At 39.5% G+C, this 18,968-nt stretch overlaps 1 protein-coding gene across 1 annotated transcript in view; it reads right to left on the bottom strand.

The window, feature by feature from the left end:
* Positions 1 to 18,738, bottom strand: part of LOC122790598 — a 530,756-nt gene extending 512,018 nt beyond the window's left edge. Inside the window, exon 1 of the mRNA XM_044058125.1 lies at positions 18,547 to 18,738. Within this exon, the coding sequence (XP_043914060.1) occupies positions 18,547 to 18,738 (192 nt within the window). The remainder of the gene's footprint in view (positions 1 to 18,546) is intronic.
* Between the last annotated feature and the right edge of the window lie 230 nt (positions 18,739 to 18,968).

Below are 18,968 nucleotides of genomic sequence, written 5' to 3'. Positions count from 1 at the left end.
GGAAATACAAGTGAATGCTAATAAAAAATACATACTGCGTGCTTTGCAATAAAATCATGCCTTCACTTGGAATCCAAAGCATTAAAAGTAGGATGTACAGAAATTAGAAAATCGTATCTGCTAAATGTACAACTGATTTAAATCACTCATACTCTTTATTAATGTAATCTAGTATAGCATCTAATTGAAAAATCCATCCTACTAAAAAATAAAACCCAAAGACATACGAAATGAAATACCTCTACAACTTCACAGCTCTTACCCTCAGAGCTGTCTGAATGCAAAGAACAATGTTTAGCCCTGGTGGCACTGCAGTGTTCAGTCTGAGCTGCCATAACAATTACTTGTATTCTAAAAGAGTTTTCCATTCACTAACCCTGGAATTTTTACCTACAATTTCAATTATCCCAAACAGGAATCTATTATATTCCTTATACATTACTAAGTGCTTTGCAAGGGCATTATTGGGATTCTTCCTTGCAATATCATAACTGTGCTCATAAATCTTTCCAATATAAAAAACGATCACATTCTGAACACTTAGCCAGGTAAACTAATCCAGATGATGCACAATTTCCTCCTTGAAAAATACCTCGGAATTCAATTTTTTAGAATAATAGATTTCTCTTCTAATATATATAGGGACACGGTCTACAGAATCCACATTTTGATGTTACTTCCCTATTCCCTTCTTTACACATTTGGCTATTAGGTCTTTTTAGTAATTTCTTAAAACTGACCAAAGTCTTATTCACAGAAGGGGTTATTTTCCTGTGATTCTGTTAATCTTTTCATTTACCTTTAAAAACTTCCAGCTACATCTAATAATGTTTTTGATATCTCTGCAGCTCTTCAATGTATACCACTATGCAAGGTCTTTCAAATTTACCAACATTACACAACTCTTTATATGTGTTTTTCTCCATCCCTATAGAGCCCTTTCCCAGGAGTGCTTAATATTTAACCCCCATAAATCTTTTACCTCCTTAATAACATCTCCCCACCATAATCTCACAATATCCCCTCTTAACAATCATCAATTTTAATATATGCGCTTCTATTTCTAAATCCTCACTTAGAGAAGTCATTCCAGCTACCATAATACTCTGACCTTTTATCAAGTTCCTCTTGAATGAGCATGGGTGGAAACTGGCATAGTGCAACTAACAGTTGCTGAAAATGGGCTTCCTATAAATTCCAGACTTATAAAACAAAATCTGTATGCCTGATATTGACATCTAAATGATTCACTGTTTCCCTTTCAAAATTAAAAGTAAATTAAAAAACAAACAATGGAACTATGCATAAAAGCAATAAAATCATTAATTATCATCAGGGCCATTCTATAAAATAAATATGTCATCTAAAACTCTTAATTATATTTGAATATATTTTAGGTAAAAAACTTATTTTTCTCCCATGCCAGAAGGACAGCACTGGCATATATAGGGACACAGGCTGCACCCACTGCAACTCATTTTACCTTAAAAATAAATGAAATTAGTTTCCAAGGCCAGGGTAGTGAAATCCAATAAAAACCTAACATTTCTCCAGATTAAAAAAAAACACATTCATTGGCAGTATCAAAAAGAGGGATAAACCCACATCCTTCGGGATGGAATTGGATGAGTCTACCACATCTACTGTTAAAAACCTAATGCTATGTACTCATATCTTTGGGGTTAATCTCCCCAGAAAATCCCAAGAAATAAATGGGATTCCTGAAGTAAAGGTTTTATTTAATAAGTTATCTATACACAATGCATAGGGATGAGTCTTTGAACCACTAGCTGAAACAGACCTATATGGTGGTGCATTTATATTTTTGTGTACTTTTGGGATACCACAATTAGAAGGAATGTTTAGTTTCTCCACTTTAAAATTTATAAAGTTCCATTGATATCTTATTGTCCCAACAACAGCTCATATAAAAATAAAGATCCATCTTCTGATAAACTAAATTAACCTCTTTCCTTGACACTAAATTATAAAATTCTGAGTAATATATAATGTTAAAAATATTGCTAGTACAAATCAATTGTATCACATATAACCATTCCCACAACCCTTATTAGGTTTCATAACCCTCACTGTTCTATCATTCACAGGGGCATTCAAAAGTTCATGTTCTTCTTCAAATTATAATTCCTCTTCATTCTACTAGAGCATTTATAAATACAGTCTGCACATGCTTTTTCAGAATTGGGTGAGTCTGTGGATCGAATATAGTTTTTTATTTTAAACTGTTTCCAGTCCTCTTCTATAGGTGTTAACCCTGTCTTTGCCAAAAGTATAGAGCTAAGTTCAGCTTCCTAATATAAAGATTTAACTCAAGTAGGGTATCTAACATCAAATCACCTTGCGTGAATGAATCTCAGACTTTTCTTTTCAAACAAAGAAAAATGGTTTTGAGCGATTTCAAGATGACTGTAACTAAAAATACGGTACCTGTTCTGGGTGAATAATATCCGATCAAGACTTACATCTATTGACTTATTTAACAGTTTCCTCCCCCTTCTGAAATTGTAATTCCTTTTCTTCAGTCCCCACATTCTCCCTTGTTTTCACAACCCCTCTGTACAGATACTGTGGTGCCCTTCTCTGGAAACTCTCCTCGGTGCTGTATCCCTGCAAATCACAACTCGATTGGCCAACCTCTCAGATATGGGGGGGGGGGGGTCCTGCAAAGCTTCAGTATTATAAATTTCTTCTAGATCAGTAATGACATCCCTCTGCCCATGATAATCACTTATAACAAATCCTATATTATTAACTTCACTCAACACTTCGCTATCAATATGTTCCCTCATTGTAGGACTTTCATAAATGACTTGTACACCAAATTATCTCTTCACTTTTTGAACCGGATAAGACATTTTTCTATTGTACTGATCAGTATCTGTTTAATTTTTTTGTATTTTCTAAATTCTAGACTTACGTATGCCATCACATTTCTTGTTGATTCTAGAAAACACATAGAAAACACTAATTATTGAACAACAAATCAGTCTGAATGAGATTATTCAAATATTGAACCTGAATAAGTACATTTTCAGTATACTTTGAATTCTACTGAATAATTAATTGAATTAAACCCATGTGATCAAACAGGTTAATAAATTCAAAAAACATAGGGTCATTAGAATCCAACCCATTGGGGAACTTAAAGACTGTAAGCCCTTATGGCACAATTCTGTATAAGCAGCACTCTCTCAAATATACATTGTCAACTTGTAGTCCTTATTTTAAACTTCTTCACAAACTCAAAAATCTTTTTTTTAAAAACTTTTAAAACTTTTTGTATGTGAGCTCTCGGTAGAAGGCTTCCCTTGGCTTGCATCGTGTATTCCAGAAAAGGCATATTCCTTTCAAATCCAATTTTTAAAATTCAAAGTATTGTCATAGCCCTGAAAGTTCATATTAGTAATGCCAACAGTACCTGTGTCCTTCATTGCACCACAATGAAAATGGCTGTCACATTCACAGTGATCCATGCTAATAGCATTGTGAGTGGACAAATCATTAGTTTCACTATTGGCACAAACTCTAGATTCAACCCCTCCAGATACAACAACCTGCAATTGCCCTTCATTCTGTATCCTCCTGAAGGGATTACTTCACTGCTCACACAGAATCTCCAAATTACTTTGATCTGTTTAAGGCACTTGCAAGAGCATTTCCACCAAATTAACACTCCCTGCATCCTGTTGACCTCCGATATAAGAGAAGTCAAACTAGACAGGCTAAAGAGCTCCTGAGAAGGATCTGCCTTCCCTTGGGCAAACATGCTGCTCCATCCTTTCAGAAAACTGCAAACCTGCCAAGATGCAAACTGCAAAACACACAACTGCAGGAGAAGCACTCAATAAAAAACAATAATCTTAAACAGGTGGTGGAAAAACTGAAAACAATCAGCGTGAATTAAAAATAAAGTCCTTTATTGTAAAAACATTGAGCACTTTCATCCCTTACTAGATACTTCATCAGAATAAACAATCAGACACATCACTTCCTTAAAACAGTAAATCTGACTCAAAAATTTAAAGGTGTAGCATACACCAAAATTACACTTGCAGAATTCATAGGAAAATACATGTGAATGCTAATAAAAACAGTAAAAAAAATAAAAAAATAAATGTATACTTTGTAATAAAATTGTGCTTTCACTTGGAATCCAAAGTATTAAAAGTAGATTGCATAAAAATTAGAAAATCATATTTGATAAATGTGCAACTGACTTAAATCACTCATACACCGTATTAATGTAAGCTGGTATAACATCTAATTGAAAAATCCATCCTACTAAAAAGTAAAAATCCTACCACATACAAAATGGAATACCTCTATAACTTAGCAGCTGTTAACCTGAGAGCTGGCTAAATGCAACATTGTTTAGCCTTGGTGGTACTGCAGCGTTCTGTCTGAGCTGTCATAACATTTTTTGCATTCTAAAATATATCTACACATAACCCTAGTTCATGTTTAACTTCCTCAATGCTTTCCAAAAATATTCCACATGTTCAAAGTATTATACACAACATCATCTTAACATTACACAAATATCACTATGCAATAATCCTGAGTAACTCCCTTCATGCTGTATCAAACACTCAGTCATTCCTGTAATAAAGGTGTACTTATATAATGAAAACTTATTACTCAAAATAACATGCACACTGATTGCAAAGAGCAAAACAGCATGCCACTTGTCAATCCAACACTGTAAAATACAATAAATCCCAGCAGCTGTATCTGTTAAAAACTAACAGCTACAGCTGCCATGTTCTCTGCTCCATAAAGTGGAGACCACAAACTCAACTCTCAGACGAAGCCAGTTAAAACAAGAATTCAATTTTCCACCAGGAAATCAGGAGTCTGCAAGTACCCTTACATAAAGGGTATAATATCCAGAAATCACAGTAAAACACCAGAACACACAACCATGAGCAACAGATATTTAATTGGAAGTAGTAAAACAGTAGTATGCACTTTCACAATAAAATTGCTTCAGACTGCCATTAACAAAATAGACCAAGTAGATATAGTACTGAACAACCTCTCAGCCCTATCCAATTAATAACAGCCAATAAAATCTAACAGTCAATTAAGTCATGTAAAAGCAACATCACTCATTAAAAAGATGAAAGAAGAGAAAAATGGGGGGGGGGGCATTTATAAATCAATGCTTCGGCCTACATGCCCATAGGAAAGGTTACAATGTAACTGCATCATTTATTCCTGGTATTTTATCAGCCCCAAAGTGAAGAATCCACTTCTGTTCAGCTGACTCTGTCCTATTCTTTATGTCACCCCCTCTGATGTTTTCAGTCACCACTTCTAACACAAAGAATGCAAACTTATGTTGCGGACCATATTCTGTAACATGTTTTGCTAAGGCACTCCTTTCTTTCCCATTCCTAATATCTCTGATATGTTCTAAAATATGCTCTTTAAAAGAGTGATTAGTCTTTCCAATATAATACACATGGCAGAATACACAGTAGCTAAAACAGACTACATTGTGGGTCCTGCAATCTGCATAAAACTTGCGCTCAATTTGGAAACCCTCACTAGGGTGCCTACAGCTGGGTTCCACATGTATGTAACTACATGCAGAGCATCCCCTACAAGAATAAGTCCCAAGCCTCTGAGAGTCAATAGAAGTGCCATATGTATACGGTCTATAGCAAAGCTGTCTCTTTAATGATAGCTAATTTAAAATAATTTAAAACAATTTTTTAATACATTTTTAATATTTTTTATAATAAAAAAAAAATATTTAGTTTGCTGTTAAAGAACATTTTTTATAAATTGACATGTTTTTAATAAATATTTGTATTACACAACATGTAACATATATATTATATATATATATATTTTTTATTTATATATATATATATATATATATATATACACGGATCTATCTTACAACGTCGACAAGTCAAAACGCCGAAAACGAAATCACCGACACCACATAACCGACATTTCACAAACACGAAACCTCACATGCCCGACACACCATAATCCCGACAAGCAACAAACAAAACAAATCCCCGGTCCAAAAAGCACACACACAACACAAGCACACCAAAATCCTTACAAACCAACACTAAACCTCACATACACAACTACCTACAACCTTAACCCAAACCCTAACCCTAACGTCCGCCACTATCGCACACTCACCTAACCCGCCTAACCCTAACTCACTTAACCCCCTAACCCACAAACTATCACAGTCGCACACTTACCTAGCCCAGCCTAACCCTAACTCACTTAACCGCCTAACCCACAAACTATCACAGTCGCACTTACCTAGCCCGCTCTAACCCTAACTCACTTAACCCGCCCCTAACCCACAAACTATCACAGTCGCACACTTACCTAGCCCGCGCCCCAACCCTAACTCACTTAACCCGCCCCAACCCACAAACTATCACAGTCGCACACTTACCTTACTCGCACCCTACCGTCCGTCACTACCGCATACATCCACAGCCTTTTCCCATGTCGATGTTCTCAGCGTCGGGGTTTTGATCCGTCGGTCTTCTCCGTTTTCGATCTTCTGGCGTCGGTGTTCTCGCTGTCGGCGTTCTGACTTGTCGACGTAGTCAGATAGAACCATATACACACACACACACACACACACACACACACACACACACACACACATTTTTATATTATATATATTTTTTGTATTTGCAACTCAATGCGTTAGGGTGCTTTAAGGAAAGTAAAGCAGTACTAAGTAATTATGTATGACAGCCTAATTAGTTTGAATATGGATGGTATACAAGAGCTTAATTGACTCATTACTTTGTCCTGAGGAAGTCATTGTTTTTTGATGAAAGCGCTCAACATTGCTGGATTTAGAGCATTATATTGTACTGAAATAAAAAAGAAACATATTTTATCCCAAGTCCGAGTGGTGCGGGTTGTTCATTTATTCCTAAAGGTTAAGAAGGGCTCATCTCCAACTATACCCTGCGCTGATCTGAGGCTTGTAGTACATTCCAGTTTTTCTTAAATATATCACAGAAAACACTGACATCACTAGAGTATGTCAGTGGAATTCTGATATTATTGTAATTCGTACTCTTATTCTTATTCTGGGTATGTACTACATCAGAAAAATAGGGTTTACCCTTGGATTTTCGCTCTTTAAGACACTGATCAAAAAGTGGTCTAACTTTCTCACTGTGTAACCCCCTAGATAGAAACTAATTTTTAAGTTGCTGTAGTGTTACCCTCATCTGGGTATCTTCACTGTGTAACCTCATTATTCTCAAAACCTGCCCTCTTACCATGTTCCTAGCAACACATCTAGGGTGCATATTCTTACATGTAGGTTTCCTATATAAACAGATAATCACAGATCCAAGATCTGTCTTCTTAACAGTCACATCAAGAAAATGTATTTCTTCTCGAGTGCTGACAAGTGAATCTCAAAAAAAGATGTATTCTCAGGGCCGGCCTTAGCTGAAACGGCACCCTAGGCGAAGTACTGCTGTGGCGCCCCTTAAGCCCCACCCACACCATACTTGAGGAACACCCCCATTTGAGTCACGCCCACATATGGGTCACTCCCACCAAAGGCACTCCAGTTTTCAATTTTTAAATGCATGAAAAATCATACTGTAACAGATACCTTGTAGTGTAGTTATACTGCAAGTGTAGTCTGAGGGCTACTTATGGACATTTGTCAACATCTGTGTTTTATGCAGATGTAAGTCTGCTATTACTCACATGGAGGGTTGTAGCCTCAAAGGACCCTGTTTTGCACAAAAAAGTTGGAAAAAAGTACCATTTTTGACATGCATGGTCTATTTTAGGCAAAAGTCATAACACCCACAAATAAACCTATAGGTAAAATTAAGTGCAGGTTTCAGTATCTTGGACTGAGTGATAGAGTAATAAAGATAAAAATACCTAACTGGTGTAATCTTTGTTAACCTAATAACTTAATACAAATGACAGCAACAGCTTCTGTGAGAAATCTTTTGCATCTTAGCACAAGCTCCTAGAAAAAAAAAAACAGTAGGAGATAAAATGGAGAGGCAGGGAGAGAAACCCAGGAGGCTATGCATATAGTAAGATTGAAAGATTACAGTAGAGGACAGAAAAGATGAGTAGTTATGGAGGAAATGGTGATGCGGTGGAGGCTAGGAAAAAAGTACAGATAATGATCACTTTAGAGATGAAGAATAGTCTTCAAATCAAGAATATCACTAGCTAACATAATAAAATATGTACCTGGCTAGTCTTATACACCTTAACTATTAAAGTTAAAAAAAAACTAAGAATGCTCTTCTGTACTCCAGAAATGCTGCTCAACTATGCTATCACCACCTGGTTCATTTCGTATAACCAAAACAACACACTTGAAACTCTCATTCAGTGACAAAATCATTGCATCTAGCTTGACCCTTTACTTAACATCCAAAGTCATAATCAGATCACAAAAGTTAAACTTCCTTCTGAACCAGAAACATTTCCCACTTCCTCTGTCCTACAACTAGGGCTGCCTTTCTCCCCTAGGTGGAATACTGACTCTCATTTATCACATCTGCCTCAAAAAATAAATAGCATCCCTACATTCCACCTCTAATATTATTCACAGGTTCATTATCTTTCCAAACAGGGAACATAATTGTCCAACATTAACAAAAGTCAATGGCTGCCCATAACACACAGAACAATACTGGGAACATTGAGACACAAGCTTATTATGGAGACAAGCTTCCCTTTCTCACTCAAAAATTATCAGAAAGAGCCGTACCTCCATACAGTCTCAGATCCCTCTCTCAGTTCATTCCAAACCTGCATACTCCACTTGCCAGCTTTAAATGCACAATGCACCCCCTATCTATTAAATAACATAAGAGTGAAGCACACTGAGGCAGCGTGGTAATCTCTACAATTGTGTGTTGCACACCTTAAAGAAAACCTATACATATTTCTAAAATGATAAACTACTTCAGTAATACAAAACAAAGAACATCCAATGGGTGCAGTGGTACAAACAAATTCACTTTTCTTCAAAAATCTCTCTGGAAAGGGTCACATGCTACACAGAATAATAATTAAAAAAACACACACACACACCCCATACTAGGAGGCGAAGAGAGATACCCTCACTTTTCTACACTAACCTGCCCACCAAAAAATGTCAGGTTTTGAGCAACTCAATACCTTCCCTTCAAGGTACATCCGTGACCTTACTGTATTCTTAAAACAGATTCTGCTGCCAATACAGCTACTACTGACATACAGTATCAAAACAAGTGGAATATAAACCAAGGCACATATAATTTTTTAAAATGTACGAACTTCAAAACACACTGCACAGCATTTTAATAAAAAACAAACGGGCAAGGCAGCTCCTGCACACTCTACACTACATATGACCAAATGTTACTATTACTTACGACTCAACATCACTAATAACCATTAAGAGAACAAATGGCCCACAAACTTCAAAAAAGTGCCCATAAAATACAAATTACATCAAAAAATAACTAATTTGAAATTCCTGAGCCTAACTGATGAAAATTAACATTTTACTTACCAATATTTATGCTCTTAAAAACTGTGCTTTACAAGAAAACAATGCAAGCAGACTTGAGACAGTTATGGACAACAACATGGCAATATTCACACTACTTGTATTTCAGAGGGTTTGCTAAATTAAGTCATAACATTTATAACATGGTACAGAAAGACCCACGACAAGTATGGGAAAATTTTAAAATTTAATCTCACAACTGCATAATTAAGTCATCTCACAGATCTTCACTGAAGCCTCATCTGTACAACGATGAAATTTCAGTTCTCCCATTTAAAGATTATCAAAACTAGAAGAGAGCTCAATGCCTGTGAACTTACTGTTGTGGTAAAACATTAACAGTGTGTTTTAAAGTGTGGTCATTAACTTTAAACTAAGTACTAGAAAAACAGTAACTTAAATGGCACTGATACTGAGTATTCCTTTTACACCTCTTTTATGTTTAAGATGACACCGTAACAGTGAAAAAACAATAATGACAGACTACAAATGTCAGTAGAAGGGATGGGGGTGATGCAAAAGACAAGCACCTCAATGCCAGCAGTCATCTTGTAATCAGTCTCAATGGGAAGGCACAGGGTGACCATGCATCTTTACAAAGGCTACAATGCTCACATAGTTTGGGGAGAGGGGGGAACAGTCCCAACTCCAATCAGCCGATTTGAACACCTGCAAAGTGTCAGTTCACAAACCTTCAAACATGTCCCACACCACCAGGGAAAACTGAACATTTGGCATATGTAACTTTAAGCCCCCGCTTTCCCCGAGTTATATTACAATTTCTGTAAGCTGTGGTAAAGCTGGCAAGTAGTACTAGAAAATGACCAGTTTCCTTCATATAAACTTCTAATTGCAGTAAAGCTTTTGTTCTCCAAATTCTCCACAATAAACAGCAACTATTACTTGTACTGGAGCTTGCACATGCAAACACACAAGCAAGAACTACACTGCCTCAATAGCATAGCTGTTCAAGAGCCATCACACACTAATAGTTCTAATATATTAAAGTGTTTATTATATTAATATATTTCTGGCTTTATCCCACAGCTGATTGACAGCCACAGTTGCAATCAATATGGGGAGTGAAAGCACAAAAGGCTAGGTTAAACAAGGACCAGTACAAACAGATGGGTAGGCATTTGGGGTTAACTACAGGATAACACGAGCAGAGTCTACCAGTGCAAGTAACGTTCAACACAAAAACTGTACGACGGAAATTCAAGTGGTACCAGAATCTTCCAAGCAGTAGTAATGAAATTAAAATGAGCATAAAGGAAACTGACCATTTTTATTAAAAAAAATTGACTGTATATTAAAAAAACACAAACCTACACGTTACCCTCTTCATGTTCACCATCGTTTATACAGGGGCAGGTCATAATTACTACAATAATAAATGCTCGTGGAAAAAAAACGCAGGTGGTGCTAAAAGTTACTTATGCCAACATCTCATACAAGCAGAAAGTTAAAGACCCTTGACAATGTTGCTTACGAATATACACTGTACATTCACGGGATACAGGCATAATGGTGTGGTATTACTTTGCTTGAACTGTTTTTCTCAGTGTTTTAGTCATTGTGTCTATTGTATGATGTGGTCATCTATTATATTGTGATTACACACTGTAAATAGAACGTGGCTGAAAGAGGGGGCAATTAGTCCAGTCCACCTACCTGTAAAATAAAATAAAAAACCTGTAAAATTAATTAAATAAAACGGAACACACTATTTACAGCAAAGTAACAAGAGGTAATGACCTACAAGGATGGGGGGAGGGGCAAAGTCCCTAATATCTTACTACCTTTTCTCCCAAAATTTATTAACACTCAACATAAATGCGAAATATACAGCAACTGAACTTACCCGTTTACGTCATCAAAATACCTACCTTAAAAGTGGTCAGGTAAGTCGCAAAATAAGGCCATAGACTAAAAAAATGGATACTTACCCCTCAGGAACAACAGTATTCTTCTTTACCATGATTTAAATAAAGTCGTCACTGGAGCAAAACCACGCCATTATGCCTGTATCCCGTAAATGTTTATGCTCAGCAAGAGCAGCCACTCAAATAGATGCAGGGGGAGGGAGGGAATGGAAGAACACAGTAAGGGGCCGTTCTATGTGCTGGGGTGGAGGAATCCTGCTTTTAATTACGGAAGTGGGGGAGGGTGCAATGCTACAGCTGAAAAGTGGAGAGAAGGAAAGTTTAAGTTAACTCGCTTAATTTGCGCCCTTTATGACGCCGACCTTTACGGCGCCCTAGGCGGTTGCCTAGTTCGCCTATGCCCAAGGCCGGCCCTGTGTATTCTGCAAATATTCCAGAAATTCATGAAGTAGTTGGAGTAACCCTCCCCATAGAAAAAAATTTATCATCCACAAACCTGGTATACCAAATGATATAACTAGAGAAAGCATTATTACTCAGCACTTGCCTTTCTTCCCACTGAGCAAGAGCTAAGGTGGAGTAGCTATCGGCACAAGCTCTGCCCATAGCTACGCCAACCTTCTGAAGGTAGAACTCATCTTTGAACAAAAATATAATCTGATGTTGTAAATCTTTGCTTATTCATTACCATTAGGACTTTGGTTCCATCCTCAGAACGGATATGGCCGTTTCCAAGCTCATGCCAGCCAAAAACTCTCAGCTAAGACACAGCCACAATGCCCCTCTCCTAGTTACTCCAGATCAAGTTTGCCTGCCCCTATATTAATAGAGGTAGTAAAAGAAAAATAGAAGGCTCTGTCTGAGCAAATGCCCTAACCAGGAGTTCCTAAAGTCCACCAGGAGTCCAGGCAGTGGAAAGGAGGGCGGGAAGTAATGAATTAACAAAGATCTACAACACAGACTAAATGTTATGGTAAGACATAACTTCTTTATCTGATGTTGTAAATCTTTGTTTATTCATTACCGTTAGGACTGGGTCCCCACCTACTTGAGTCCTGGGTGGCCCTAAGGAAGGATATTCCTGTGCACCATAGAACCAAAAGATAATCGTCCCCTGGAGGCCAAATCCAATTTGTAATGAGATATAAATGTATGAGGTCTTGCCCAAGTGGCTGCTGCGCAGATATCACCCATAGAGGCTCTGGAATGAAATGCTACAGAAGTAGCCATAGATTTGGTAGAATGAGCCTTTATTCTGGAAGGTAAGGGTAGCTTATTCTGTTGGTAGATAAAGGCAATGACGTTTCTAAGCCAGGAGGATAAAGTCACTTTGGAAACAGGTTTACCCAATCTGGGTCCTGCAAAGGCCACAAACAATTGATCCATCTTCCTGAAAGATTTAGTCCTGTCCAAATAACGAAGCTGCCGATGCACATAAAGGGTGTGCAAAATGTACTCCCCTCTATTAGAATGCTGAGGGAAGAAAACCGGCAGGTCAATAGATTGGTTAATTGAAAATCCAGAAATGACCTTGAGCAAGAAAGAAGTGTCAGTACCAAGGGACACCCTATCCATGTGGAAAATCAAGTAAGGTAGGGTCTGGGTAATCATTCTCCACAAACAGTCTTCTGTCTCCCACTTTTAGTATTTTGTCCTGCTACAGTTTTGTCAGAATCAACTCCTCCTGCTGGTAGGATTGCATCTTTATTATTAAAGGCCTAGTTTGCTTTCTTATAGCTAGGTTTGCAGCATACACACAATGTGCCCTTTCAACTAACAACTCCTGCTGTGGAATACCAGTCCAGTTGCTTATTTGTGCTTTCGTAAAATTAATGCAGTCGGTTCCTTCCAGCTTCTCTGGTACAGCTGAAAATCTCAGGATTTCCCTACGTGCTCTGTCCTGTCATTCTATTATTTTTTGAAACATCTCTTCCTGAGCAGTCTCATATTCAGCCAGATTCTTACATTTTTTCCAGCCTTCTGTTTGTGTTGATATACTCCATCAGTGTTTTGTTTAGTTTAACCAGGACTGTATTCAGTTGTCTTACATCTTCCTGCAGGTTATTAGAAGTCATGTCTGAAGGTTACATTGCTTTTTGCTGAACAGCTGCAGAACTTTCACCAGTCAGTGTTTCTTCCTCACTTTTTGTAGATGATTTTTTTCAAGGTCTTCTGTATTTCTTTATTCCTGGCATCCAGGCAGTGCACTTACTAGCCAGTTACTGAAATTTACCCATAAACATAAATCTACTGGCCTTCTCTACTGAGTTTCTGCTTTCACACTAGGAGAGATAGAAAAACAAATTTATGTCTTACCATAACGTTCCATCTGTGTTGTTGATCTTCGTTCATTCATTACTGATGGGTTATCGGTTCCGTCCTCAGAACCAAGCCGGCCATATACCAAGCTCGCATCAGCCAAAAACACTTGAGCCAAGGTCCTACCCAGAATGCTCTGCTCCCTGTTACCTCAGATCGAGTTTGCAATTTGATAGACAAAGACAGAGGCTACCACTGGTCATAACAGACCTACAATAAAGGAGTACATGAGATCAACCAGGTCCAGAGGGGGACAGAGGGTAGGGAGTAATGAATGAATGAAGATCAACAACACACATGGAACGTTATGGTAAGACATAACTTCTTTATCTGATGTTGTTAATCTTCATTCATTCCTTACTGATGGGACAGGGTCCCCAGCTACCTGTATCCCTGTGTGGCCCTCATGGAAGGACATTCCTAAGCACCATGGAGCCAAAGGAAGCTGTACCTCTGGAGACCAAAACCAATTTGTAATGAACAATAAAGGTAAGAGGTTTGGCCCAAGTCGCAGCTGAGCAAATATCATTGAGGGAAGCCCTAGCATGGAAAGCTGCTGAAGCTGCCATAGACTATGTAGAATGTGCTTCCACTCTGTGAGGCAAGGTGACATTGTTCTTGGTGTAGATAAAAGGTAAGACAATCTCTCAACAATGAAGCCAATATAACTTTTGAGACAGGAAGACCTAGCCTTGGTCCAGAAAAAGACAAATAGTTGGTCTGATTTACGGGTAGATTTTGTTCTGTCCAGATAAAATCGTATTTGCCTATGAACATTCAAGGAGTGCAGGCAATACTCTCCCTTGTTAGAGTGGTTAGGAAAAAATACTGGAAGGTCAATAGATTGGTCGATAGACCGCTCTGACACCACTTTTGGTAAAAAGGAAGAAATAGTTCTCAGTGATACCCTATCCTTATGGAAGATAAGATAGGGAAGTTTGATGCATGAGGCTTAAAGTTCTGACAAGCGTCTGGCCGATGTGATTACAATCAGAAACAAAGTTTTCCAAGAGAGATATTTTACATCGCATGAAGATGCAGATTCAAAGGGGGGAAACTGTTAGGGCTTGCAGGACCAAGGCCAAATCCCAAGGTTGTACCAGTTCTCTAAAGGTAGGTTTTAGGTGAAGAACCCCCTTCAAGAAAGTTTTACAGAGCCTATGTGACATGAGCAAAGAATCCTGAAAACCAATGTGGAAATTTGAAATGGCAGCTAAATGCTCACGAATAGTATAGGCAGACACCCCAGACAGAAAAATATGTGATAATTAATCCCACACCACTAAAATTAGGGCTGACAAGGGGTCTAATTGTTTATTCGCTGCCCATACAGAAAATCTTTATTTATTTATTGAGATAGATTAGTCTGGTGGACGATTTATGAGATGCAATAAGAATATCGTGCACTGGGGACGAGAGGTTTTCCTGCCTGGCAATCCGTGGAAGTGGAGAAACCAAGCTGTCAGTTTCAGGGTTGTTAGACTGGGGTGAGTTAGACCCTGCGGATGGGAGATAAACATTGGGGATGGATTGAGGATCCACAGGTGATCTAGCAGGTGAGGCCAGAGGAAAGGGAAGCAAATATGAAGCAATGATGATCATTTTGCTTTTGAATTGCCGTGCTTTCTTCAGAAACTGGGAGATGAGGGAGAGAGGAGGATAAGCATAAAGTAGACCAGTGGGCCAAGCGTGGACTAGAGTCTCTCTCGGTGAATGTCTCCGAGCGGGGATCAGGGCAAAATAGTTGCTGCACTTGTAGTTGGTTGAGGAGGCGAATAGGTCACAGCAAGGCTGGCCCCAGTGGTTGAATCTTTTTGTCGCTATCACAGGGTTGAGGGACCACTCGTGAGTTTGCAGAATGCACCTGCTCAATTTGTCCACTATCACGTTGGAGCTCCCGGTAATGTGCATTGCAATTAGAAAGCGGTTGAAAGCTATCGCCCATTGCCATATTCTCAAGGCTTCTCGGCATAACGGATATCTGGTGCCCCCTTGCTTGTTGATATACCAGACCACTGACATGTTGTCTGACTGGATCGCAACAGTCCCTGATGGAAGGATGGAATGAAATGCTTGCAACGCTAGTAGCACCACCCTCAGTTCCAGGACACTGATATGCAAAAGGGCCTCTGTCTCTGACCAGGTGCCTTGGACCAAGTTTCCCTGACATGCCCCCCCCCCAATCAGGGAGGCGTCCGTGGTCACACTGGCGTTCGTCTGATTGGGGCTGAAAGGGTGAGACCATTGTTGGGGATTTTGAGACATCCACCAGAGTAAATCTTGCTTACATCTCTGAGTTACACTTATCTGAAAAGACAAAGGATGTTGTAGAGGGTACCACTGAGTGAGAAGTAACCACTGAAGGAGCCTCATGTGGAATCTGGCTAGAGGAACAATGGTGACTAAGGCTGCCACTGACCCCAAGAGTTGCAGTATAGATCGAGTGGGAGATACGTGGTGACAGAGCAGCGGTGGAACCTTTTGCCTTATTCTTTGAAGCCTGTGGTCCAGAAGAGATCCTGTGCAATTTCTCATGTCCGACAGTACCCAGATTAAGTCTAAAGACTGGGCTGGGGTCGTGTTGGACTTCTCCCAGTTTATAGTATTTCCCAGGCGTTGTGCATTGAGGAGAGTGTAATACAGGGCTTCTTCCAGTAGACGCTTGCTAGGGGCGGTAAGGAGCCAGTCGTTTAGATATGGAAACGCCTGGAATCCTTGAAGTCGCAAGTGAGCGATAACCACTGCCATGCATTTGGTGAACACTCTGGGGGCTTTTGAGAGACCGAAGGGCGGCGCTCGAAACTGGTAGTGACTGGCTCCTATGCGGAAGTGGAGGTATCTTTTTGAGCATTTGTCCATTTTTATGTGGTAATACGCATCTTGAAGATCTACAGAGCACATCCAATTGTTTTCCTCCAGAAGAGGAAGGATAGACTGAACAGGGACCATCAGAAATTTCTCTGTTTTTACAAATCTGTTCAGTGTTCTGAGATCCAGAATTGGTCTCCAGTACCCTATCTTTTTTGGCACTAAAAAAACCTTGAGTAAAAACCGAATCCTATCTGGTCTGGGGGACCGTTTGGATGACTTTTTTGTAGCAGCTTTTGGATTTCCTATGCTGCTGCTAACCTTTGACTGGGTGGAACGTCGGGTAATTCTCTGCATGAGGCTGGACAAAGATGGAAGGGGATGCGATAGCTTTTGGATATTATCCGTTGTACCCAAGAGTCAGTGGTTATGTTTCGGCAGGCAGCGAGGTACAACAAAAAACAACCCCCAACTGCTTCCAGAGGTGAGCAGTTGGGCAACGCTTCAGGAGTGCTGATAGGGTTGGCCAGAGAAAGGATCTCTGGAACCCCAGTTTTGCGGACCTCCTCTGCCCTGAAAGGGGAGTCTTCCATTGCAATTTCCCCCTCTGCCTCTACGGGAGAACTCAGCACGTGCATCATGGAAAGAGCCCTGTGATTTCCTGTGCCATATCTTCTCACTCCTCTGACTTCTGGAGTAGAATTGTTGAGGAGTGGAGTGGCTGACATCAATGGCAGATAGGATCTTGCTGTCTTGTTCACACCTTGCCAGCGTATCTTTCACTTTAGGGCCAAACAAAGAGGCGGCCTCGATTGGGGGCATTCATGAAGAAAGCCTTAAATGAGTCCGCAAAGTCACAAAGGAGCATCCAGACATGTGGTCTGCTGACTATACCTGTGCCTGCTGCTCCTTACGTTGTATGAGAAATAAGATGCACGGAAGAATTGGAAAAGGACTCTAGGGTGGCTGAGAAGCTACGCTGTCATGGACCTCATCAGAAAAAGCTCCTGCCAAGAGTTGGTTGATAAGATCCCTCTGGAGCCTCGTAAAGTTTGCCAAATAGTTCAAACACTTTATGGCGAAGGTCGATGAAGCAAACACAAGTTTCCCTAGTCTGTCTATTGCCAGGGACTCCTTGTTGGGCGGATGGATAGTTTGGCTCTCATCTGCAAAGTCTACTTGTTGCAGCCGCTACCACCATGGCATCTACTGGAAGACCTCTTGACCAATGGGGATGCTCAGCTGGGGGAGATAAGATTTTATCAGGCCTCCATGGTATCGCTTCCAGGGTATCAGGAGCCTTCCATGCGCAGTGGACGATGAGCTGGACAAGCTCATCGGCCAGCGGGGTAACCCAGGAGGTAGGGGGCCGGCCACGAAAGGCCTTCAGGAATACGGATTCCTCTGAGGAAGGATTACAGGACTTCCAGTCACCCCTTTGAGGATCTCAAGGATCTCACCAAAAATGTGGTTCTTATTCTCAGATATATGCCTACTCAAGGCGTTAGTCATTTTGTTGTTTCTTATATCCAATAAATGTTCCTTAAACCTGTCCTTAAATCATCTACAGGTTTTGCCCACATAAAAAGCAGGGCATGACTGGCATCTAGCCACATATACCACATTCTTACTGCAACAGTTAAAGTGCCCTGCAATGTGTATATACAGTCAATTTAGCCTCAAATAATCTGGGGTCTCTCCTATATTCATACAATTCCCCATTCCACATTTAAAATTCTCCCATTTTCTGCTAGAAATAACCACTCCATTTCCTTTTGATTCTAACAAATTTTTGAATGATCTGTCCCTCCTAAAGGCAATCACAGGAGCAGATCCTACTTTTTGTGCAATACGTTGATCATATGACAAAATTTCCCAATTACACCTGAGTATTTCAACAATTCTATCTGCATCCATATTAAAAGTGGTAATAAAACTAAGCTTCCTATCAGGCTCCTCCTTTCTGACCTGATAGGCTACCTGACCTCTACCATTATTCCGATCAGGCCTGCCCAAAATGGGTTGGAAAATGCCATCTATTCTCTTTTTAATCACCTCTTTGGCCACCACTGCCACTAAACCACTAGGATATCCCCTCTTCAAAAACATTTCTGATATAAACTTCACTTCTTCCCTAAATGTGGCATCTTCACTCACCATTCTAACAGCCCTCACGAGCTGCCCCTTAATGATGGACTTTTTTGTACATAAGGATGTCAACTATCAAAATTCAAATATGAATTGGAAAAAGTAGGTTTACGATAGATGCCAGGGGTAAGTTTTGCAGTTTCCTTATCAATCTTTAAGCCCACATCAAGATAAGTTATACCTTCCACACTAGAATCATAGGTAAACTTAAAAAATTCCACATTGGCATTAATATAGTCAAA

Source organism: Protopterus annectens, chromosome 16.part0 (assembly GCF_019279795.1).
Source record: "Protopterus annectens isolate FY-2018-M chromosome 16.part0, PAN1.0, whole genome shotgun sequence".
In the NCBI taxonomy this organism is placed as follows: domain Eukaryota; kingdom Metazoa; phylum Chordata; order Ceratodontiformes; family Protopteridae; genus Protopterus; species Protopterus annectens.
Note: the sequence above shows the minus strand (reverse complement) of the source record. Positions and strands in the feature narration are given on the sequence as shown.